Source organism: Mandrillus leucophaeus, unplaced genomic scaffold, assembly GCF_000951045.1.
Source record: "Mandrillus leucophaeus isolate KB7577 unplaced genomic scaffold, Mleu.le_1.0 Scaffold17, whole genome shotgun sequence".
Lineage (NCBI taxonomy): Eukaryota > Metazoa > Chordata > Mammalia > Primates > Cercopithecidae > Mandrillus > Mandrillus leucophaeus.
In genome coordinates, this window is record NW_012101698.1 from 4,967,131 (window position 1) to 4,991,093 (window position 23,963).

The 23,963-nt window shown below is 45.8% G+C and overlaps 1 protein-coding gene across 2 annotated transcripts in view; it reads left to right on the plus strand.

Annotated features, from left to right (window-relative positions):
- Positions 1-23,963, plus strand: part of HYDIN (HYDIN, axonemal central pair apparatus protein) — a 423,190-nt gene that overhangs the window by 330,391 nt on the left and 68,836 nt on the right. For both annotated transcript variants that reach the window (XM_011976766.1, XM_011976767.1), the window contains 10 exons: positions 581-779; positions 5,960-6,059; positions 7,539-7,638; positions 9,579-9,747; positions 10,233-10,471; positions 12,414-12,531; positions 17,579-17,783; positions 18,806-19,041; positions 22,238-22,389; positions 22,508-22,697. In XM_011976766.1, the coding sequence (XP_011832156.1) occupies positions 581-779; positions 5,960-6,059; positions 7,539-7,638; positions 9,579-9,747; positions 10,233-10,471; positions 12,414-12,531; positions 17,579-17,783; positions 18,806-19,041; positions 22,238-22,389; positions 22,508-22,697 (1,708 nt within the window). The remainder of the gene's footprint in view (positions 1-580; positions 780-5,959; positions 6,060-7,538; positions 7,639-9,578; positions 9,748-10,232; positions 10,472-12,413; positions 12,532-17,578; positions 17,784-18,805; positions 19,042-22,237; positions 22,390-22,507; positions 22,698-23,963) is intronic.

Genomic DNA, 23,963 nt, shown 5'->3' on the forward strand with positions numbered 1-23,963 from the left:
TAACATGGTGAAACCCCGTCTCTACTAAAAATACAAAAATTACTGGGCGTGGTGGCAGGCGCCTGTAATCCCAGCTCCTCAGGAGGCGGAGGCAGGAGAATTGCTTGAGCCTGGGAGGCAGAGGTTGCAGTGAGCCGAGATTGCACCACTGCACTCCAGCCTGGGCAACAGAGCAAGACTCTGTCTCCAAAAGAAAAAGAAAAGAAAAAGAAAAAAAATTACATGCTAAGGATATGGCCATTATCCTTAGCAAACTAATGCGGAACCGAAAACCAAATACCGCATGTTCTCACTTACAAGTGGGAGCTAAGTGATGAGAACCAGTGGGCACAAAGAGGGGAACAACAGACACTGGAGGGTGAAGGGTGGGAGGAGGGAGAAGAGGAGAAAAAATAACTGTCGGGTACTAGGCTTAGTACCTGGGTGATGAAATAATCTGTACAGCAAACCCCTGTGACACAAGTTTACCTATACAACAAACCTGCACATGAACCCCGAACCTAAAATAAAAGTTAAAAAGAAAAAGAATGTGCAACTACAAAATTCGAAATGGAATTTCAACTTCCTTTTGTCTCTGCAGACTGGAATCCAGGGTAGTTCTTCTCCGCAATGTCACGCTCCTGCCTGTGGCCTGGCGGATCACCAGCCTCGAGCACTTGGGTGATGATTTCACCGCATCCATGATGCAGGGGACCATCCCCCCCGAGGCTGAGTATGGCCTGCACCTGTACTTTCAACCCACCAAGCCTGTCAACATCAAGAAGGCTATTCGGTTGGAGGTGAGGCTTCACACCTCCACAGACTTGGTTATCAAAGCACGTACGCAGACACACACACACACACACACACACACACACAGAGGTCTCCCTGTTACATGCTCCCATCTGATCCCCTTTCGATATCCCCAGTCCACAATATCTTGCTGTGCACACAACTGCAGGCTCCATAGAGGCAATATTGCTTATGGCTGATTTCCCAGAGACAGGAACAGAGCAATCAATGTGGAAGGAAGGAACAAATAAATGAATGAAAGAATGAATGAACAAATGAGCAAATGGAGTTTCTGTACCTAGGTAAGCATCAGAGTCCTGATTTCACACACCTAAACCCAGTCACCTATCGGATTCCTATCTGGGTAAATGTCACCCTCCACCCTGTTGCCCCCAGCAGACACCTGGGGATCAGCCTTAATTCCCCCTTTTCTTAATGGCCTCCCTTCCAACGCAGGCCTCCAACAAAGGTTGCTAATTTTACCTCCCAGTGTATCTTTTTTTTTTTGAGATGGAGTCTCGCACTGTCATCCTGGCTGGAGTGCAGTGGCGCGATCTTGGCTCACTGTAACCTCCACGTCTAGGGTTCAAGCACTTCTCCTGCCTCAGCCTCCTGCGTAGCTGGGACTACAGGCACGCGCCACTACACCCAGCTAACTTTTTGTATTTTTAGTAGAGACGGGGTTTCACCGTGTTGGCCAGGCTGGCCTCAAATTCCTGACCTCAAGTGATCCTTGCGCCTCAGCCTCTCAAAGTGCTGGGATTACAGGCATGGTGCCTCCCAATGTATCTTTCCCATCCACTTCTTTCTCCCCGCTGTTGCCACCACCTTGTCCAGGCCGCCTGCAGCTTCTCTCACCTGGACTTCTTCAGAGGTGTCCTAACTGACTTCCCTGTTGACATTCCCCACAGTGTCCAGAGGGATCTTTACAATGTCATTCAGACAGGTTATGCCCCCTCCTAATGCACTCTACTGGCTTCCCACTGCAGTAGGAATAAAGCCCGGGGTCCTCACCTGCCTCTGAGGCAATGCCTGCCTCTACATCACAACTTGCTCCACCCTCACCCTCACTCATTGGCTCCCATGCACTGTCTTGGCTCTTTCTTGGCTCAAGCCCCTGACCTTGCTGCAACTGCTGGGAATCTGCCCTTAGGCTCCTGCTTTAGGGCCCCCCAACATTGGTGTTTCAACTGGGCTTCTCTCACCATCCCTTTGAGAGAATCCCCCTTATGTGCAATAACCCACCCCGTCTTCCATCCTTCAGAGCACCCCCTCTTCCTAACATTATCCTGCTTCTTCCTTTACTTTCTTATATGAACTGCATCAGGGCAGGATCTCACCTGACTTAACATCTGTCTTAGTTCCCCAGGGCTACTATAACAAATTACCATACACTGGGTGATGTGAAAAAACAGACATTCCCCTCTCACCGTTGTCCAAAATCAAGGTGCCGACAGGGCCATGCTCTCTCTGAAGGCTCCAGGGAAGAACGCTTCCTCTCTCTCCCCTTTGGCTTCTGGGGTCTCCTGCGAGTGTTCTCAGCTTCTGGCTGCATCACTCCAGTCTCTGCCTCTGTTATTACAACACCTCTTCTGTCTGTGTCTTCTCTTCCATCTCTTATAAGAATATATATCAATGGCACACTCAGATAATCTAAGACGATCTCATCTCTAGATCTTTGACTTAATTAAATCCACTCATACCCTTTCTTCCAAATAAGGTCATATTCATAGGCTCCCAGGAGTTAAGAAGTAGACATACTTTTTGGAGGAACCACTGTTCAACCCCCCATACCATCGTATTCCCAGTGTCTAGCATGGGATTGGATGAAGTAGGCACTCAGTAGAACCTGATGAATGAACAAATGAATGAATGAATGAATGAATGCCATTGAGTTTTAATACTTGAACTAGGCCGGGCACAGTGGCTCAGGCCTGTAATCCCATCATTTTGGGAGGCCGAGGTGGGTGGATCACTTGAGGTCAGGAGTGTGAGACCAGCCTGGCCAACATGGTGAAACTGCATCTCTACTAAAAATACAAAAATTAGCTGGATGTGGTGGCACACACCTTTAACCCCAGCTACTCGGGAGGCTGAGGCAGGAGAATCACTTGAACCTTGGAGGTGGAGGTTGCAGTGAGCCAAGATTGCACCACTGCACTCCAGCCTGGGCAAGAGAGCAAGACTCTGTCTCAAAAAAAAAAAAAAAAAAAAGTACTTAAACTGATTCTTCGACATTCAAGGGATCATCCCAGCTTCTCTTTGAATGCTTCCAGGAATACAAAATTTACCACTACCTCTTCAAGCAGCCTGTTCTCCCTTTAAACAGGTCTGTCAATTCTTCTTTGGGTGGAACTCAGAATTCTCCCTGTCAATTACAAGCATGAATCATGTTTCTACCTTTTGGGGCCACCCAGTGGATCTAAACTCTCTTTTCCCTTATCAATGGCAGCCCTTCACTGAAAGGGCTGAAAACAGATATTGATAGATGCATTCACTCCATGAATGTGTAGAAGCCCAGAGGTTCTGGTCAATGCTTTTAGCACCAGTCTCTGCACAGGCACAGACCTCTGAACCAGGTACCCAGACCCCTGGCTGGTGTAGGGCCTGAAGTCCCCCAGCTGTGCCAGCTTCGTCTTTTAGTTGCTGGATCATGGGGAGTCCAGGGGTTCCTGTGGTGGGGATGCACAGGAGGCAGGCAGCAAGGGAATATTGGAAAGGTCATCATGACAGTTGCTTACCAACTGGTACAGAAAGGTTTTTGTTTTTATTATTATTTTGTTTTATTTTTCTTTTTTTTTTTTTTTTTTTTTGAGACGGAGTCTTGCTCTGTCGCCCAGGCTGGAGTACAGTGGCCGGATCTCAGCTCACTGCAAGCTCCGCCTCCCGGGTTTACGCCATTCTCCTGCCTCAGCCTCCCGAGTAGCTGGGACTACAGGCACCCGCCACCTCGCCCGGCTAGTTTTTTGTATTTTTTTAGTAGAGACGGGGTTTCACCATGTTAGCCAGGATGGTCTCGATCTCCTGACCTCGTGATCCGCCCGTCTTGGCCTCCCAAAGTGCTGGGATTACAGGCTTGAGCCACCGCGCCCGGCCTGTTTTATTTTTCTTGACACAGGGTCTCACTCTGCTGCTTAGGCTGGAGTGCAGTGGTGCAATCTCGGCTCACTGCAACTTCCACCTCCTGGACTCAAGCAATCCTCCCACCTCAGCCTCCTGAGTAGCTGGGACCACAGGCGTGCACCACCACACCCAGCTAATTTTTGTAATTTTTGTAGAGATGAGGTCTTGCCATGTTGCCCAGGCAGGTACCAAACTCCTGAGCTCAAGCGATCTGCCCACCTTGTCCTCCCAAAGTGCTGGGATTACAGGCGTGAGCCACTGCACCTGGCCACGTTTTTGTATTTTCCCAACGGTTGTGACCATCTCTGTGTGTCCCAGCCAAACAGCAGCCTGATTAGGACTCTGAACAAAGCAGCATGGAGCTCCGTTGAGCCTCCCAAAGTGAGCTTATATTCACTTCCACATCCACAGAAGGAAATGCCTTCATCTCCAGTCCCTGTGGAAAGCACTTGGTGAATTTGTTTTATTTCATCTGTATAACCTTCAATTGTCCTTCCTATTTTCCTCAATTCAAAATTCAATCTCCCCACTGCCTCTGACCCACCCTGGGGAAGTCAAGAAATAGAAGGCTCCAGGCACTTGGCATCCCTCAGGAGAGAGGCGCTGCATAAATCCTGTCAGCCCATCTTGTCATCTGTCAGAGGGCAAGCAGTCAGAGAAAGAAGGCGAAACTCAAGTCGGTCCAGTTTGCTCCAAGAAACATTGGCAAGCATCTAATGAAAGAGAAGATAGAAATTCTGAATTAAAACTTGAGTTTGGTGACAGGTGCAAATTTTCTCCTGGCACCCAAAGCACATGCAATTGGGAGTCGGGGGCTTGGGCTTTAAACTGGACAGAGACAGAGGTGGACTCCCCAGAGCAGACCCAGGAGAGCTTTCCCCACTGCCCAGCAGCTCTTTTCCTGGACAGATGGACCCTTTACCGCCTCCTAGTTAGCCTCAAGAGGCAACAGTTGGTTCCTGTCATTTACCCACTTTTTGATAGGATTATTTGGGGATTTTTTGCTGATTTGATTGAGTTCCTTGTGTATTCTGGATATTAGTCCTTTGTCAGATGTATAGTTTGTAAATATTTTCTCCCATTCTGTGGGTTGTCAGCGTAACCATTTGTACCCCCAAAAGCTATCGAAATAAAATATATGTATATATAAAGAAGAGGAAAAAGGAGTCAACAATCAGGTCAGGCTGACAGCTGCAGCAGTTCAGAGATGCCAGAGAATAATGAGGGAGGGACCCCCCACAAGCATGACACCAGAGGGGTCCCAATTCCCACGATATTCACAGAAATAAAACATTTGATATTTCCCAACATTAAACACTTGCTTTCTATGAAAAGTCTAGCACTTTCCCCACAGGTCAAGCCACAAACAAAGAACAGAATGATTCAAATTTATAAAATGAGTAGAGCAAGGATGACTTGGAGCGTAAAGGTTTTCCGTTTCAACTGTCAGGGCAATGCCCACCAGGTTCATTTGATTTAGAAGTTAAAAAAAAACAGTCGGGCATGATGGCTCACAAATCCCAACACTTTTGGAGGCTGAGATGGGAGGATTGTTTGAGTCCAGGAGTTCAAGACCAGCCTGGGCAACATGATGAAACCCTATCTCTACAAAAAAATACAAAAATTAGCCGAGCATAATGGTGCACTCCTGTAGTCCCAGCTACTTGGGAGGCTAGATGGGAGGATGGCTTGGCCTGGGAGGTCGAGGCTGCCATGAGCCAAGATTGCGCCACTGTACTCCAGTCTGGGTGACAGAGTGAGAGCCTGTCTCAAAAAAGAAAACCACTTTCCTGTAATGTCTACTCCAAGCCCAAACTTCAGTAATGTAGCAACAATAAGAAAAGTCAGTCCCTTTTCCCCATTCTTGTATTCTTTATACCAGCATTCCCCAGAGAGTGTTAAGAGGAGCACAAATCCTGCCAAAGGCTTGGTAGACATAAAATACCTACAGGGTACTACATTTCAAAAACATTCCCTGCCATATCCCCTTTAGGATGTTACATGTTTCAGTCTCCAAGCACCTACAGGTCTTGCTTTTACTGAAGAATTTCTCTTACTCTGCCAGGTTTTCGATGCAGAAAATCTTCTTGGTGTTGTTCAAATTGAAAATATCATGGTCTTTGCAGAGGCATATGACATCGCCTTGGACATCACCTTCCCCAAAGGTCTGTTGGGCCCTTCAAGAAAAGGGTGTTTGGAAATTGGGTCTTTTGTATAGTGTATTTCTGTGTAGAGAAAGGCTAGTGTGTTGTCAGTAAAACAACATAAATGTATGTGTAATATCCCAACTTTATGCAATTGTCAGATTGGGAATGGGGCAATTTTAATAAATAATACTGTGAGCCCCAGAGTGATATTAGCAACATGACTACAAATCGTAATTTCTCCAACCAGAGATAGAAAGCAGGTGGTCATGGATGTAAAATTTGCAGAGCTCTTTTCAGAGCAGTCATTTGATAGTAAACACCTCTCCTCTTTCCTGTATTAGTTTTCTATCACTGCCATAAAATGTCACCATAAGCTTTCTGGCTTAAAACAACACAAACGTATTACCCTACAGTTCTGGAAGTCACAAGTGCAAAATGGGTCTCTCTGGGCTAAAATGAAGGTGTCAGCAGGGCTGCCTTCCCTTCTGGAAGCTCTGGGGGAGAATCCATTTCCATACCATTTCCAACTCCTAGAGGCCACCCACGTGGTCCCCTTCCTCCACCTTCAAAGACAGCAAGGTTGGGCCAACTCCTTCTCACGTTGCCTTTTCTCTGGTTCTCCCACCCTGCCTTCTTCTTTTGTTCTTAAGCCCCCTTGTGATTATATTGAGCTGACCAAGATACTCCAAATTAATCTCTGTATTTGTAGGTCAGTGAATTGATTCCACCTGCTTCTTGAATTCCCCTATGCCATGTAAGACAGCATATTCACAGAGTCCAGGGATTGGGGGGTGGGGGTGAGGCTGGTATCTGTCCCCACACTGCCCTAACGCCCGAGTTTCAGCTCTCCCTTTAGCCTACAGCTCTCCATTTCCCTCCTTTCCCCAAGAGGTCTCTTCATCAAAACCCACAGAATGTGAGAGCCACGTATTAGTTTAGATGTCATGAGTCTCATGTACAAAGATCTTTTATTGCAGCGTTTTTATAACAATGAAGAGTTGGAAATAACCTAAATGCCCATCAATAATGAAATAATAGTATTATAGGAATAATGTCATGAATTACGGAACTGCCATATCATGGGATATTATGCAGCCACTAAGACTACACCTATGGGGAGTTTTTAATTTTTTGGGGGAAATGCTTATGATGTTAATGCTAAGTAAAGCAACGTAAATGTATGTGTAATATCCCAATTTTATGCAAGACTTTTTTAAATACTGGAAGTTTTAGCTGATGGTAGACGTGAAAGACAATAATCCTAGGATGGATGGAATCCAGAGGGACCAGCCCTGTAGAGTGCATCAAGAGCAGCATCTGTTGTTTGTTTGCCCAGACTCAATTATAAGAGGCTTTTCTAACCATAGTACTTTCAGAAAACAAATTCTCTAAAACTGCCACCATGCATTTTCCACGTGAACTTCAACAGGCACTTCCCCTGCTTCCCACTCTCATGCCCACTCACCCCTGTCTGCCCTGGCCCCATGGTCTCTGCAGGAGCTGAAGGGGGCCTGGATTTTGGGATTGTCAGGGTCACAGAGGAGGTGAAGCAGCCCCTGCAATTGAAGAACCGTGGGAAATACGAGATCGCATTCAGGTAACTGGAATCCCATCGGGTGTAAGGCCATCAAGTCCACTCGTGGGGAGGAATGTAGGGAAATACGAGATCACATTCAGGTAACCTGAATCCCATGGGGTTTGTGGCCATCAGGTCCACTGTTGGGAGGAATGTGGTCTGGGAAACTTTTCTTATCAGTCAGTCAAGGAAATCATAAGAACCGTCTCTGCTTTTTTGCCTCCCTTGGCTTCAAATGAATGGAATTCCACCTGCTAAGGGAGCAGAGATTTTCACATTGCTCTCAACTCTGCAGCTTAACAGGGGCCTTTAAGTGGCCTGGATGTACCTGGCCAGTTGGAACTGTGGGTGTCTGGGAGTGGAGGAAGAGACTTGGGGAAGAGGCTGGGAGGGGGAGATTCTAGGGGTGAGAAGAGGTCCCGGGGTGGAGGGAGAGACTGGAGATGGGTGACCTGGCCTCAAGCTGTCCTGCCTTCTGCCAGCTCTTATCTGCTTTACAAGGAGATAAAGAAAATCAGCAGATTTCATGTGAAGAAAGGCCTTTCCTTTTTCATTACATTCTGAGAACCGTGATATTATACAGTCCAAATAGTGACTTGGTGGAGTAGAGCTCCAGCTTGTGCTCATCCCCTGAGATTAAAAAGGAAACAAAGAGGCTGGGTGTGATGGCTCATGCCTATAATCCCAGCACTGTGGGAGGCCAAGGTGGGCAGATTGCTTGGGCCCAGGAGTTCGAGACCAGCCTGAGCAAAATGGCGAGAACCCCCCTGCCTCTACAAAATACAAAAAAAGTTAGCTGGGCATGGTGGTCGTATCACTTGTAGTCCCAGCTACTTGGGAGACTGGGATGGGAGGATCACTTGAGCCCAGAAAGGTCAAGTCTGCAGTGAGCCATGATCATGCCACTGCACTCCAGCCTCAGCAACAGAGTAAGACCCTGTCTCAAAAAAAGAAAAAAAAAAAAAAAGGAAAGAAAAGAAAAAGAAAAAAAGAAGAAACACGAAATCAGGGAGGTTCCTCAGCAAGGAAAGGGTGGCACAGGGGAGGAGGAGGGAAACACCCCTCAGACAGGGCCACACAGCCCTTCATGGCAGTGCCCACACTTTTCATTCCTTGGAAGGTTCTCCTTCCCCAAGAATCCACAATTGACAAATAGACTTTTCCCCTGTCACTTTGGAATTAGTGCTAAGTGGAATCTTGCCTGTTGGTGAGTTTTCTTTTAGATTAAGACAGGGGCATTAGCTGTGCTCTTTGGGGTTGCATGGAATGGAGTCACTCTCAGGTTGGAACAGGTGATAGAGGGTTTGTTTAAAGAATGTGCAGGAAAGTAAGGAAGCACAGGGGTGCAAGTAATTGGGCAACCAGGGTCTCCTGGAGCATGGGGGTGACATTCAGAGCCCCACAGCAACTCCGGGTATCCCACCTCTGCCTAGGTGGGATACACCTTGAGCCTACGCCAGTCCCTCTGTCAGTCTCATGAGCCATCTTCTTCCTGTGGTTCTTGCCTCACCTCCAGTAGGCCATGGGCTTCCTTCCCTAGTACCTCTGTTGCAGGGCCCCTGCCCACTCCCTGCTCTCTCTCTCCAGGTTCCCTGGTTTCTGTGTCACTGTTTGCTCTACATGTACTGAAAGCCAGACACACAAACAGAGAAAGAGAGAATTAATTTAGTTGGTCCTTTTTCAGTATCCAGTGTCCCTGTTGGACAGAGATCTCCTGCAATGGCCTCTCTTGACCATGGGATACAATATGGCTGTCTTTGCCTTGAGCATTAATTCCTGACCTTGTCAATCCTGGCTAAGGAGAGGCGATCACAGCGTACAAAGCACAGTGGACTCTGCCGGACATAGTGGTTAAACAGGGTTGGAGACACAGCAGGCACTCAACCATGTACAGTCTCCTCTCTTGGATCTTGAGTTCCCGGCATAATGACTTAGGCTGACTTTTTATTCTTGTCTTTCAGCTTTTCCGTGGACTCTATAGGGATTTCAACACCTACTATAAATTCCATGATCTCAGTCCAACCCAGAAAAGGTTCACTGACCCCAACAGAAAAACCCACAAATGTCCAAGTTTTCTTCCGTGCAAAAAAGGAAGTGAAGATCGAGCACCAGCCTGTTCTGCGCTGTCAGGTAAGAGAGCTCCAAAGGGAGGGGCTGCCTCAATGGCAGGATCATGGGACTCCCGTTGCAAAGAAGGATACATGACCTAATCCATGCCCCAGGAAGAAAAGGGGAGGGCTGGGTGGCAACCGGATAGGATACACCGGGGTTCTGTTCTAACTAGCAGGCAAAGTCATCAGAATTAGAGCCAGAGAGGAAATGTGCCCCCAAGTCTTCAGGGAGCATCAAAGGCAGGGAAGCTGAGTCCCATCATCAAGTGCAAAGGATGAGCAGGGAGTTGAAAACAGGAGGAAAATTTGGCTATGTTGAGCCTTGGCTGGTACACAGTAAGCTCCGTTTTAGTGTTTGCTAATATCATTGTTGATGCAATGATACAAAGACAGTGAAATAACATGGCTTCATGTCAATGATGAAAATAGGGAACGGGGTAGATAATAATAAGAATTCTGTAGCTACAGCAGTGGCTGACTTGCTCATTCTTCTTCCCTTTCTAGATTATTGAGCCCAATATTTCAGAAGGAGGTGAGATCATTGCCAGCATCCCAATTAAGTTTTCCGTGAATGCAGTATATTCCAAATACAACATCACCCCCTCCTCTGTCATCAACTTTGGAGCTTTGATCTGTGGCGCTCGTAAAAGCACCACCTTCACCATAGAAAATCAAGGTGTTACTGACTTCAAGTTTGCCCTTTATAAGCTGACAGGGGAGAGCCCCATTCATCAGAAGAAAGCGTAAGACAAATATTTACTTAACTCACTGCATTCCCTCTTTAATTTGTGCTTTATATTTTATAAAGAGCTTTCCTATATCTTACTTAAATTCATCCAATCCCCTTTTGTGAGTGAGGTCTGTAAGATTTAGAAATGGCTCATTTAGATTATGCACAAAAGCTGGGTGCGGTGGCTCACACCTGTAATCCCAGCACTTTGGGAGGCCAAGGCAGGCAGATCATCTGAGGTCAGGAGTTCGAGACCAGCCTGGCCAATGTGGTGAAACCCCATCTCTACTAACAATACAAAAATTAGCCAGGTGTGGTGGCGCATGCCTGTAATCCCAGCTACTCTGGAGGCTGAGGCAGGAGAATCGCTTGAACCTGGGAAGCGGAGGTTGCAGTGAGCCGAGATCGCGCCACTGCACTCCAGCCTGGGTGACAGAGTGAGACCCCATCTCAAAAAAATAAAAAATAAAAAATTTTTAAAAGATACTATACACGGAATTACCGGTAGATCTTGGTGTGAGCCCACATCTTTTGACTCCAGGGTTCATAGATTTCCTATAGAATATATCATAAATTTTAGTTGAACAAACAGTCTTCTGCCTGGAATTTTGTCTGTTGTCCTGGTGCTTCTGGTGTGATAAAGGACTTATTAGATCATTGTCCTATGTGTCATTCTGTACAACGCCAAGAAATTATTATCACAGCAAGCTCAATCAAAAGAAATCATAGCAGTGCTTCATGGTGGGGCTGCCTTGGAAGCGTGGAAGAGAGCAAGTGCGGTGATGCCTTCAGCCTACCAGGGGCTGTTATTGTTACTGCCTGTTACTATTACTGCCTTCTGCCCATGCAGACACCATCACAAAGCTACCTTCATAGTTGTCCCAACAGCAAAACTCCATGTTCTTCAAAAGGAGGCTGTCAATCAATTCACCCAAAACAATTGGTCTTTTGAGTGCTTTTGGCTTCCATTGGGCTAACATACTCTTTTTGGGCAAATTAAGAGGGTTTTTACTGATTCCTGAGACACTTCTGATTTAATTTTGACTTTCTAGTTAATTCTTTTAAATAGGATATATGGCTTTACATTGTTTGTAGTTGTTTTATATTTCTGTAGCTATTCTTTTCTGTTTTGACAAAGTTTGAACATTTTTTAAAGTGCAGAGTTAAATTGTGTAAAGTCTCTTTCTTCCTCATTTAATTTCAACCGAATTTTTTTACAATTTGTTTTATAACAATTTAATGTCTATAACGATTATAACTTAATTCTGTTTTGCTTTGCATTGTTTTTTATTTATTTTTTATTTTAGCATGCACAAGTTCATGCAAAACACACGAAAGGGGGTTGAACTTCAGGTGTTCTGGTCGTTAAGCAAGTGAATGCTTAAATATATAAAATTCTCAAAAGTTTAAGATGCATTTCAGATACGTTTGAATATTTTAGGCGAACTGGTCTCTAGGCAAACTAATTATTGGATAAACTAGTTTCAAGGCAAGTGAACAATTACCAAGACCTATATTTGAACTACTGCTTATACTAAACCTTAAAAACATCACGACTATAAATGTGAAGATACAGAAGAGCTTAATTTATTTGCCATTTCACTTTTTAAAATGAGATTAAGTAAAACATTTGACATCCACAAGTAATTTTCTACAGACTGCTTTCCAGTGAACTCAAGTAGGCATTTAAAAATTACTATCTTCTTGCAGTAATTTTCAGTGTCCCTATAAATCATATTTAATAAGTATAATTACCGCCTAGTTTCCTTACAATTGTTAAATGAGTTTGGTCAGTGATTAACTAGCTAATTATGCCACTCCAATGTCCTCTTGGGCAAAGACAGGCCCCTTCCCCCATTCCTAGGAGAAGGGACCTTGCAGGAAAACAGACAGGTGGTATCTAATGTTACCCCCCACCCCACAACCTAAGGGTGTATTCTTGCTTCTTTAATCAGAGCCAGCCACGTCAGACGTGCAAGATCCCGAGAAAGTGAGAGCTTCTACAAAACTGGCCCTTCCAGAGCAGCCAAGTTCTCTGACACGATTCAGAGAGAAATCACCACCACAGGCCAGGTGCGTGTCTTTTTCCCTGTTCGTACAGATACCCAGTAAAGCCAACTCCCAATTAGCCCTTGACACCAAATACCTCCCTAGGATAATAGGATTTGAATCCATCATGGCAGGAATATGAAATAATTATACTGAAATATCACTTGCATTTTAAACTAAGATGTTATAGCCATTAATCTGGATATCCTCTTTTGCTTTAAAACCTTCATTGGCTTGCCATTGCCTTAAAATTGTTTCTACTCTTCATGAAATGTATTTTAATCAAGAATAATTTGTTTATAAGAAAGACAAGCCCATTCAAACAGGCTTAAACAAAAGGAGATTTGAGGCTTGCTGTTTCTGGTAAGATCAGCTAGATGTACTTTTCCCTATTCTTCCCAACTCAGTACAACTAAAAACCCTGGGCGTTGTGTATAAAACAGACAGACTTCAGACTCTGAAAGGTAGAGAGAAGAAACCAGACCAGCCCCAGGGTCCTTGGGACCCAAGGAAGATCAAGGTGGTGAGTTCCCAAGTTTTCTTTTTGCCTTATATCTCCCAGACTGAGTGCTGAAGCAGCCAACAACCCTAAAACATCAACAGACACAGACAAAAAGCAAGCCCCAACAGAAGCCTACTCCTACTTTCTTTCTGCCTTCCTAAGTTGCCCCTAGTAAGACAGAAAACTTCTGGATAATAACTGTTCTACTCCAGCCAAACACCAAAGAAAAATATCTGGTCCCACACCACCTCTGCTAGCAAAGGCCGAATAGAGATATTAGACTCCACCCTTTCCAAGCTGTCATGAGGTGCCCCACCCCCTTGCAAGGGTGGCATCAGAGAAGGTCAAATAGGAAGCCAAGACTTTCATTCCCATGGGTGGTAACAAGCATCCCCCACCACCTCCAGTGCTGTTTGTGGAGATACCACATGGGAAACCATGACGTCCACCCCAACCTAGTGGAAATGAGACATTCCCCTGTCCCCTGCTGGAATGGTGTCAGAGGACCCCTCCATCTCCCATAGCATCAGCCAAACAGTAACAGGCACTCACCCGTCCCCACCAGGAAGGTATCAGTTGAGGACTAGTGGAGAGCTGGGACACCCACCCCTCCCCAGCAGGAATGATGAGTCTGAGTGGGGAATCTGGACTACTGCCCCCACCTGGCAGTAGCAAGGCAGTGCACTCCCTTCCCCAGCCAGGATAGTGTCAAAAGAAAGCCAGCTCAACCAGATTTAAATCAGATCGCAAGTGTCATAGCATAGCACCCAAAATGTCCAGGTTTCAAGTGAAAATCACTCATCATACCAAGAACCAGGAAGAATTCAAATTGAAGGAGAATAGATAAATGCTAGATGACAACACTGAGATGACAGCGGTGTTAGAATTATCTGAAAATGTTTCAATGAGCAATTATAGACATGCCTGGAAAAATTTTAAAATAGTATGTCTCAGCAAAGAAAGAAGATGTAGGGAAGAAGCAAATGGAAATTCTGGACTTGAAGATAAATAAACAAATTTAGAACTCAATGGATGGGCTCAACAACACAGAGGGAACAGAGGAAAAGAATCAGTGAACTTGAAGACAGACAATAGGAATTCCTGTGTTCGTTTCTTACTGTTCTCACAACAAATTACCTCAAATTTAGAAGCTTAAAGTATTACACATTTTTTATCTTATTGTCCTGTAGGTCAGAAGTGCTAAAATCAAGGTGTTGGAAGGACTGTATTCTTTTCTGGAGACACCAGGAAAGAATCCTTTTCATTGTTTTTTTAGCTTCTAGAGGCAGCCCACATTCCTTGGCTTGTAGTCCCCTTCTATCTTCTTCAAAGCCAGCAACAGTGAATCGAAGCCTTCTCACATCACGTTAGTCCAACCTCCTCTACAGTCATATCTCCTTCTAACTCTCTTCCATTTCTAAGGACCCCTGTGATTACACTGGGCCCATTATAATCCAGAATAATCTCCTCATCACAAGCTTCTTAATGTAATCATGTCAACCAAGTCCTTTTGCTATGTTAGATAACATATTCGCTGGTTCCAGAGATTAGGATGTGGACATCTTTGGGAGGCCATTATTCTGCCCAGTCTAAACAAAAGAGAGAAAGTAGACTCTGTTTTGAGTCTCTTGAAAGTCTATTTAAGTCTAATGATAAAAAATGAATAGATGCTCAGGGATCTGTGGAACCATAACAAAAGATCTAATGCTGTTTTCATTGGAGTTCCAGAAAGAGTTACAAAAGAGGGTGGAACTGAAAAGGTACTCAAAGGAATAATGACAGAAAACTTTTCAAATTTGGAAAAAGATGTAAACCTACAGACTCAAGAATCTGAGCAAACCCAAATAGGAGAAACCAAAAGAAATCCTTACCAACACACATCATAGTCAAACTTCTGAAAATTAAAGAAAAGAAAAAAAAAATCTTGAGCACATCAGGAGAGAAATGAACCTTGAATGACAGCAGATTTCTTACAAAAACCATAGAGACCCAAAAGAAAATGGCATAATATTTTCAAGTGTAGAGAATCAATAACTGTGAACCCAGAATCTTATATCCAGCAAAAATATTTCTCAGGGATAAATGGAAAATCGACTTTCTCAAATGAAACAAGGCTAAAAGAATTTGTCACTAGTAGACTTACCCTAAAAGAATGGCTAAAGGAAGTTCTCAAAACAGAAAGTAAATAACAGAAGATGTAATCACGGAACATCAACAAGGAAGAAAAAAACATAGTAAGCAATAATGTAGGTAAATTCAGTAGACCTTACTTCTCTTCCTGGGTTTTCTAAATTATGTTTGTCAATGGAAGCAAAACTATAATACTGTCTGATATGTTTTTAAATGGATGTAGAGGAAATATTTTAGAGCAGGGTGGAGGAAAGAATCAGTGAACTCAAAGACAGACAAGAGGAATTCTTTATAAAAAGCAGGTGAATGAGCAGTTGTTAAGCAAGATGGTAAATACTATAATTGCGGTGCTTGTACATGGATAGACTCTGGAAAAATGGAAGAATGAAGTCTTGTTGTTCTGGGTAGCTGTGAACAGTTATTGAAGGCTTCACGGAGGAGGTGGTGCTTGATTTGTGTATCAGAATCATGTTTGGTTGCAGATAGCAGAAAATCCAACGCTAGTGGTTTAAACAAATATGGCATATTTGAATAGGGGAGTCAATTGCTGGTGTTGGTTTCACAGTTTATTGTTGCTTGTGATTCTCTTGGCCTTTCCCTCATGGTTCCAAGGTGGCTGCTGCAGCTCCAGCCACCACCTCTGCGTTGAAGGCAATGAGAGAAGCAGGTTTTCTGCACTCTCTGAACAGCAATAATTATTGATTGAAGTGAACTGGGTTTTCTACATGTTGGTTTTTATGTCTTTTCAAGTGGTTTCCTCTTGTCAAGCAAAGGCTTCTGTTTCATTAACATACATAATTTTCTACATATGTTTCTGTAACTCTCATCTCTTCTACAATTTTTTTTTCCTTCTCTGACTACCATATCTTCTCAGCCTCCAGTGAGACAGCCTCTCCAGCACTCTGCCTTTCAGTTGCAATGAACTTATCCTCTCCTCTACATTGGCAACTTATTTTAATGGTCACAGCCTGGATCTTGCATCACAAGACACTGAGGTGCTTCTGAATCCTTGATTTCCAAGACCTCTTTCTCTGACTGCTTCCCTTTCTCCTAACTTTCTGCTACCTCAGTTCCACTCATTTCAGCTGTTCTTTGCCCCTACTATGACCTTGCTCCTTTGAGACAACATCATGCCATCTTCTACTATTCTCCAACATTCTCCTCTGTCAGGATGGTTTATCTGGGAATCACCGGTGCCCAGGACATCTCCTAGCATATAGTAGGTATTTAGTAAATAGTGACCAAATTAGTTAATAACAGCTTCCACATATGTCTCTGCAGTCACACTGCACAATGCTAGGGGCTGCATCCACACAGATGCCTGTGTGAAGAGTGCCACTAGACTCAGCACTAATTTCTGCTGTGGTTCCTAGATCTGGCAGGAGGTCCTTCACAAACCCCAGCTGCCAGAGGTTTTGCACAAATCCAGTTGCCAGGGTATGAGTCCAGTGTGGCAGAACACTCACACAAGTCATGCAAAGTAAGTTGTCACTCACAGATAGGTAGCAAGAACTAATAGAAACTTCGTATTCATGGACAGCTGGTCCCCCAAGGCTCAAGAAAGCTGCCTTGAACAAATGAAGTCCTGCCTATGCATGCCCCACTTCACACTGCAGCTGAAGGACACCAAAAGCATTCTGTCCTGGATTTTGTGCTCCAGAGGAAATGTGGATCTCTGAGCTGAAGGACATTCTGTTCTAGGAAGGATGAGAACAGAGCCTGGGCTGTTCCAGACCCTCCCCTTATCTCAGGCCATTGCATTGTCAGCACATTCTACGGTCATCCAGAAAACTACAAGCAGGAGAGAGAAGAGCAGGGACATCTAAGGATTGCACCAACATCCTGGGTTTTTTGGGTTTTTGTTTGTTTGTTTGCTTGTTTTTTAGCACTAATTCTATACCAGATGCTATGCTACATGCTTCACACCTGTTATTTCATTTAAACCTCCAGCAATCTCTGGGGTTGCGGCTTTAGCCCCATTTTATAGATAAATAAACTGAGACTCAGAGAAGTCATTTGTTTAAGGTCAAACAGTCAATATTTAGCAGGGCTGGGATTCAAACCCAGGTGTGTCTCACTCAAAAGCCCATAACCTCACCCACTACTCCATTCTGCACCCATCTGATTCAAGATGCCCAGCTGAATAAGTGCTATATGATGTGGAGTCTGTCTGTTCCTTTAAACCCTTAGTTCAGACACGATTAGTCTGAAGGAATTTGCATAGAAGGAAGCACTGAGAGAGCAGCCTATCATTGAAGACCCCTGCCCATCCCAGGCCCTCTGTCCCTCCAGGAGGAGAGGAGTGAGGGCCCACAGAGTGCCTGTGAGAAGAAGCCCCACGTGTCTCTCGCCCTCTCCACACCATCTCACAGCCCCCAAAGCCTGGCTGTCACTCACTCTGCCTCCAAGTCTCCTATCCCTCCCACCCTTGTCCTGCAGGCCCGCTTCGCCCATGGCATGTTCACCGTGTACCCTGGGTTTGGCTCCATCCCTTCCGGAGGACAGCAGGTCATCAACGTTGACTGTGTGGCTGACCCCGTGGGAAAGTGTGAGGAGTTTATAGCCATCGATATCTCTGGCCGAGACCCTACAGTTCAGCCTGCCGGCATTCCTTACACTTTGCTGGCTGAAGCCTGTCTACCAGGTACTCACCACTCACATTGGACAACACCACTTAAAAGATGTTTGTCTGAGACCAGGTGCAGTGGCTCATGCTTGTGATCCCAGCACTGTGGGAGGCCGAGGCGGGCGGATCACCTAACATCAGGAGTTTGAGACCAGCCTGGCCAACATGGCAAATCCCCGTCTCTACTAAAAATACAAAAAATTAGCCGGGTGTGGTGGCACATGCCTGTAATCCCAGCTACTCAGAAGGCCCTCAAACTCAGAAGGTGGAGTTTGCAGTGAGCCAAGATCACGCCACTGTACTCCACAACAGAGCAAGAGTCCGTCTCAAAAAATAAATATATAAATAAGAGGCCTTTATCTGTAACACTTCTACCTCTTTCTTGCAAGTTTTTCCAAAGATGTCTGGCAGACATGGCTGGGCTGCTTCCTTTGGGGTCCTGGAACTTCCTCTAGTGTCTTTAGTTGTATTTTTCCAGGGCATATACCTAAGGGAGGAGGTGCAGCTTCACACTCCCAGGAGGCTGGTCCTGGATTCCCAGATGAATAGTGTTATCTGAGAATCATGGTGGGATGGGCTGTAGCACGGGACCCAGGAGCACTGAGTCCCGCTCATGGCCAGGCCACTCCTGGTGGGCAACATGTCCACAGAGAACAATTTTCAGGTACTGAGCATACAAAATCTGTAACCCAGCAGGAGGGCACATGAGGTGCAAAGAGAATGCCTCATGCTTTGATGATAGGATCACTGGAGCCTTGAAGCATAGTGGGCCAGTTGCCTCCTTCCCTCCACAGCCCACCCCAGATCTTGGATCTTACCATTGGGAGAAAAACGCTCACTGGAGTATGGCAACCAGCAAGGGCAGTACAAAAGAGGAAGACCAGACAGAATGTTTCCCATCCCTCACACCCCCTTGCGTGACCTCCCCTATGTGTCCTCCACGATTCTCCTTTGTGAGAATCCAGAGCTCCAAATTAGGAATTACAGAGAGGGAATCCAGCGATCAGGCTGCATCTCATAGTCTCCTCTTCACTCCCCAGCCTTTGTGACCGAAAACAACGCCTTGATATTTGAAGAGCACCAGATATGTACCAGTGCCACCCTGCACCACATCCTGCAGACCATAGAGAGCGGGGGGCTGTTTGTCGAGGACGAGAACAAGTTCATCTTCTGCAATGTCCTCGTGGGCCGCCGAGCCAAGGCTCGTTTCAAGATCAGCAACGTGGGAAAGATCGCCTGTGATGTCAACATTGTAGTCAGGCCTATCTCCAATAAGGTAAGATGCTCCCATTGGCCCCTGGCCCACCGTGATTGGCATAAACTTGGAAGAAGGGCTCTCAGCATCCTCGGCTCTGGAGCCTGTATGCGTGAGTGGAAATTATCTGGCCCTGCTGGAAGTTATGTGAAGTAACTGGGGGTTTCCCCTAGGCCAGTGGTGATACATTTGTCCCAGTGGGTGTCTCCTCCAGGTACCTTTGTGATAAATGGGTACGCATGAGTGAGCAAACCACATTCCTCCATTAAATGCTCACTATGTGCCTAAAATAGAGAAAGCATGGTGGGGAGAGGCTAAAGTGAGCGCCAGCTCCAGACAGGCCTGCCTCCAGCTGCATATTCTGCTGGTAAGGGAGATTTGGGGGCACCAGATTCTGAGGATAAGGTGAAATGGTGAGCACTTTTTAGCCCTTCCCATGTGACAAGCACTATGCTAAGTGATTTATATTTATTGCCTCCTTTTGCCCTCACAACAACTCTTCCAACTTTGTATTATTATCCCAATTCTACAGTTAGGGAAACTGAGGCTTAAAAAGCTAAATCCTTCCCCTAGGTCCCAGAGCCTGAGAATGTAGGGCTGGGCTTAAAGCCAAGCTTCATCCACATACAAGATGAAATAATTGCCCATTCAGGGGTCTGCCAGGCTCGAAACTGCCTTTTCTCTCTGAGTCAGATCATACTTTTTTTCACAGCAGAACAGAAAATTCAGGATACCAAGAGAGGTCTTAATCAATGGGTTTCCGTCACCCTTAATTTCCAATCCAATGTGTAGCAAATACTCTAGTTTTATGGTGGCTGCTTCAGTTCTCTGCCCGAAAGTAGAATCTGGGCCCAGGAGGTCCTCAGCCCCTGGAGCTGGCATTGTTCGCAGCTGAGGGTGGTGGGGAAGTCACCAAGAGTGTTGGTGTCAGCCTAGAGCTACATATGGAGTGTGCATTCCTGGGGAAATGTCAATGCAGAGAGGTGTGGTTGGGGAGACTACATAATCCCTTTTATGACTTCCTTCAGACCCTGGTGACACCCAGTCATTCTCTGATTTTTTTTTTTTTTTTTTTGGAGACAGAATCTTGCTCTGTCGCCCAGGCTGGAGTGCAGTGGCGCGATCTCAGCTCACTGCAAGCTCTGCCTCCCAGGTTCACGCCATTCTCCTGCCTCAGCCTCCCAAGTAGCTGGGACTACAGGCACCCACCACTATGCCTGGCTAATTTTTTGTATTTTTAGTAGAGACGGAGTTTCACCGTGTTAGCCGGGATGGTCTCGATCTCCTGACCTCATGATCCACCCAACTCGGCCTCCCAAGGTGCTGGGATTACAGGCGTGAGCCACCGCGCCTGGCCTATTCTCTGATCTTATTTGGGATACTAAGGAGCAACTTTCTCCCTATTCTGTACTAAAAACATAAAAAGTGAGCAAGGCCTGTAATCCCAGCACTTTGGGAGGTTGAGACGGACGGATCACCAGATCAGGAGATCAAGACCATCCTGGCTAACATGGTGAAACCCCGTCTCTACTAAAAAATACAAAAAAACTAGCTGGGTGAGGTGGCGGGCGCCTGTAGTCCCAGCTACTCGGGAGGCTGAGGCAGGAGAATGGCATAAACCCGGGAGGCGGAGCTTGCAGTGAGCCAAGTTCCAGCCACTGCACTCCAGCCTGGGCAACAGAGCGAGACTCCATCTTAAAAAAAAAAAAAAAAAAAAAAAGAGCAAGACTGATTTTTCTTTTCTTTTTCTTTTTTTTTTTTGAGACAGTCTCACTCTCATTGCCATGATGGCTCACTGCAGCCTCGACTTCCTGGGCTCAAGTGATCAAGTGATCCTCCCACCTCAGCCTCCTGAGTAGCTGGGACTACAGACACGCACCACCATGCTTGGCTAGTTTTTGTATTTTTTGTAGAGACGGGGTTTTACCATGTTGGCCAGGCTGTTCTCGAACTCCTGGGCTCAAGCGATCCTCCCACCTCCACCTCCCAAAGTGCTAGGATTACAGGAGTGAGCCACCACACCCAGCCACAAGCCTGATTTCTAAAGAGAGACTTTATAAGAGGATTTGCAGAAATCACATGTTCTCCTCCACCCTAGTTCGCAGACGTGAAGGCTATCCCTCGGAAAAAGCAAAGAGAAACCCGAGGACCCTCAGTTTAAGAACAAGAGGGAATAGTCAGTCTTCAATCCCACCTACTTCCCATGAGAATGAAAAATCCTTTTAAGGCCATGCCAGGGCTCCCTACAGTCCCAAAACACTGCCACAAGATGGGAACAGATAAACTGCTGTGGGAGGTTGCTCTAGCCAAGGCTCTTGGAGTTACAAGGAGCAGAAACCCTCTCAGATTAGCCCAAACAAAGCAAGGCTTACTGCAGCAAATCAGACACCTCAGACACAGGTCAGAACACATCACGTGGCCGGGACTCCTTGGGACTGGCACCATCACCTGAGGCCCACCCTTTAGAAGACCAGCGGATGCTCTGTCCGTCTGTCAGTGGCCACATGTCTCTCTCACAGGGTTTCCATTGCTTCATTCTCTCATCTAGCTTTCTCATCTTGCATGTGATTCAGCCAGCTCGCAGCTCAGCTCCACATTTTAACAACCAGCACCAGCCCGGCACGGTGGCTCACACCTGTAATCCCAGCACTATGGGAGGCCGAGGCAGGCAGATCACTTGAGCCCAGGAGTTTGAGACCAGCCTGGGAAACATGACGAAACTGCATATGTACAAAAAAATAATAATAATTAGCTGGGCATAGTGGCACACACCTGTAGTCCCAGCTATTTGGGAGGCTGAGGTGGGAGGATTGCCTGGGTCCAGGAGGTCGAGGCCACAGTGAGCCATGATCATGCCACTGCACTCCAACATAAGTGACAGAGCAAGATCCTGTCAAAAAAGAATTTAAAAACCAACCAACACCAATCTTTGGGCATCCCAGTTTAGTTGACAGGGGTGGGGTAGCAGGGACAATATCTGGATTCCTGGCTTAGTTCATCAATTTGAGTCAAAAATCACAGGTCTAGCCAAATCTGGCCAGGCATCATTCAGGGCTGGGTCCCAGGCTGTTCCCTCCAGGGCCCCTGACCCTGCAGGCAGTGGAGCATGTCCACCACGGCGCTTAGACGAGAGGCGGGGGGGCTCTTGGAAATAAGGAGTAAGCCTGATGAGAATCCAAAGGCGCTGACATACTCTGGTCTCTGCCCCCATCACCAGCCCTTTGCCCGCATCACCGACATTTTTGAAGTGGAACCCAACAAGATGTGCATTGCCAGTCATTCCCATGCCTTTGCCACGGTGTCCTTCACCCCGCAGATCATGCAGAACTACCAGTGCATCTTTGAGGCTACCTTGGATGGCTTGCCCAGGTACCAGCTCCCAGCTCCCAGCTCCCTCTCCTGCAGCAGGACTGCAGGCCACACTCCCTAGGGAGTGTCATTCCCACCATGCCAGACTGACAGGCTACAATCTTCCTGTTCCCCACAGCACCCTGGCCAAGAGCCGAGGCCTTGTGTTTGACATCGCTGGTGAGGGGAACCTCCCTCGAGTGACGGTTGTGCGGCCAATTCTTCATAACCAACGTGGAAACCCCTTACTCCTCTTTAAGAGGCTTCTGCTTGGTCGTTCAGAGAAGCTGCCTCTCATCCTCAAGAACAATGGCGTCCTCCCTGCCCAGGTAATACTGGAGGACGAAGCATGAGGCTGAAAGGGAGAAGAATCCAGAAGTTACACTTCTGCCACTGGGGCCTCTCCCATGCCTAATGTATGAGGACTTCTCTGTTGATCCGCACGCATTAACCTGTGTGTCACGGACTTCCAGAGGGGAATCCGGCATGGTATTTGTCCTCAAGGAAAGAAGGAAACCGGATTCCACAATATATCATTAACTACTGTCCAAGGTAGCGTGCAGTGATGTGCACCAGGCTGAGTGGGCAGGATTATGGGTATTAATATCTTCTTTAGTTTTTAATTGTTTTCTGTAATGAACATTGCACTTGCAATAAGAATAAGACAAAAAAGAAACTTCAGTAGGGGTGAGAAATACAACATCCAAATGTATTTTGATTTGATGATTAAATTGTGGTTTTATTTTACAAAAAAAAAAAGTGATGTATTGTGCTCTGCAAGGGACTGTAGGACTTTTGAAAAAGATCTATTCCCATCTAGACAATAAAGGGAAAATTCACTGTAAATGACATTTGAACAGGGCTCATTGAAGGAGCTGGGTTTCAGCAATGCCTTCAGTGGGCATTTGGCAGTCCATGCAAACCGGAAAGAGAGAGAAAGCTTCAAAGGTGCAGAAGCCAAAAAAAACAAAACAAAAAACATGCACGCTACTGCAGGAGCTGCTAAGCACCCAGCTTCATGAGAGCATAGGTGTAGGTAGAAGAGCAAGGAAGATAAAAATGAAAGGATACAGTGATGGAGCAACTTGTGCGGAAGGCTTGGGATTCTCTAAATATTTTAAACTCTACAAGACATTGCTACTGTTGTTATTGCTACTGTTCTTACTATTTATCCTTTTATGGCTCATTTAGGTTTATTCATTTATTAATCATTTTTATTGCTCTTTATTCCTGGGTCTCCAATTTTCTATCTGTATTTGTCAGTTGTCGTGCTACCAATAAAGACATACCTGAGACTGGATAATTTATAAAGAAAAAAGAGGATTCACAGTTCCACATGGCTGGGGAGGCCTCACTATCACAGTGGAAGGCAAAGGAGGAGAAAGACATGTCTTACATGGTGGCAACTAAGAGAGCTTGTGCAGGGGAACTCCCATTTATAAAACCATCAGATCTTGTGAGACTTATTCACTATCACAAGAACAGCCTGGGAAAGACCCGCCCCCATGATTCATTTACCTCCCACCAGGTCCCTCCCACGACAAGTGGAAGTTATGGGAGCTAAAATTCAAGATGAGATTTGAATGGGGACACAG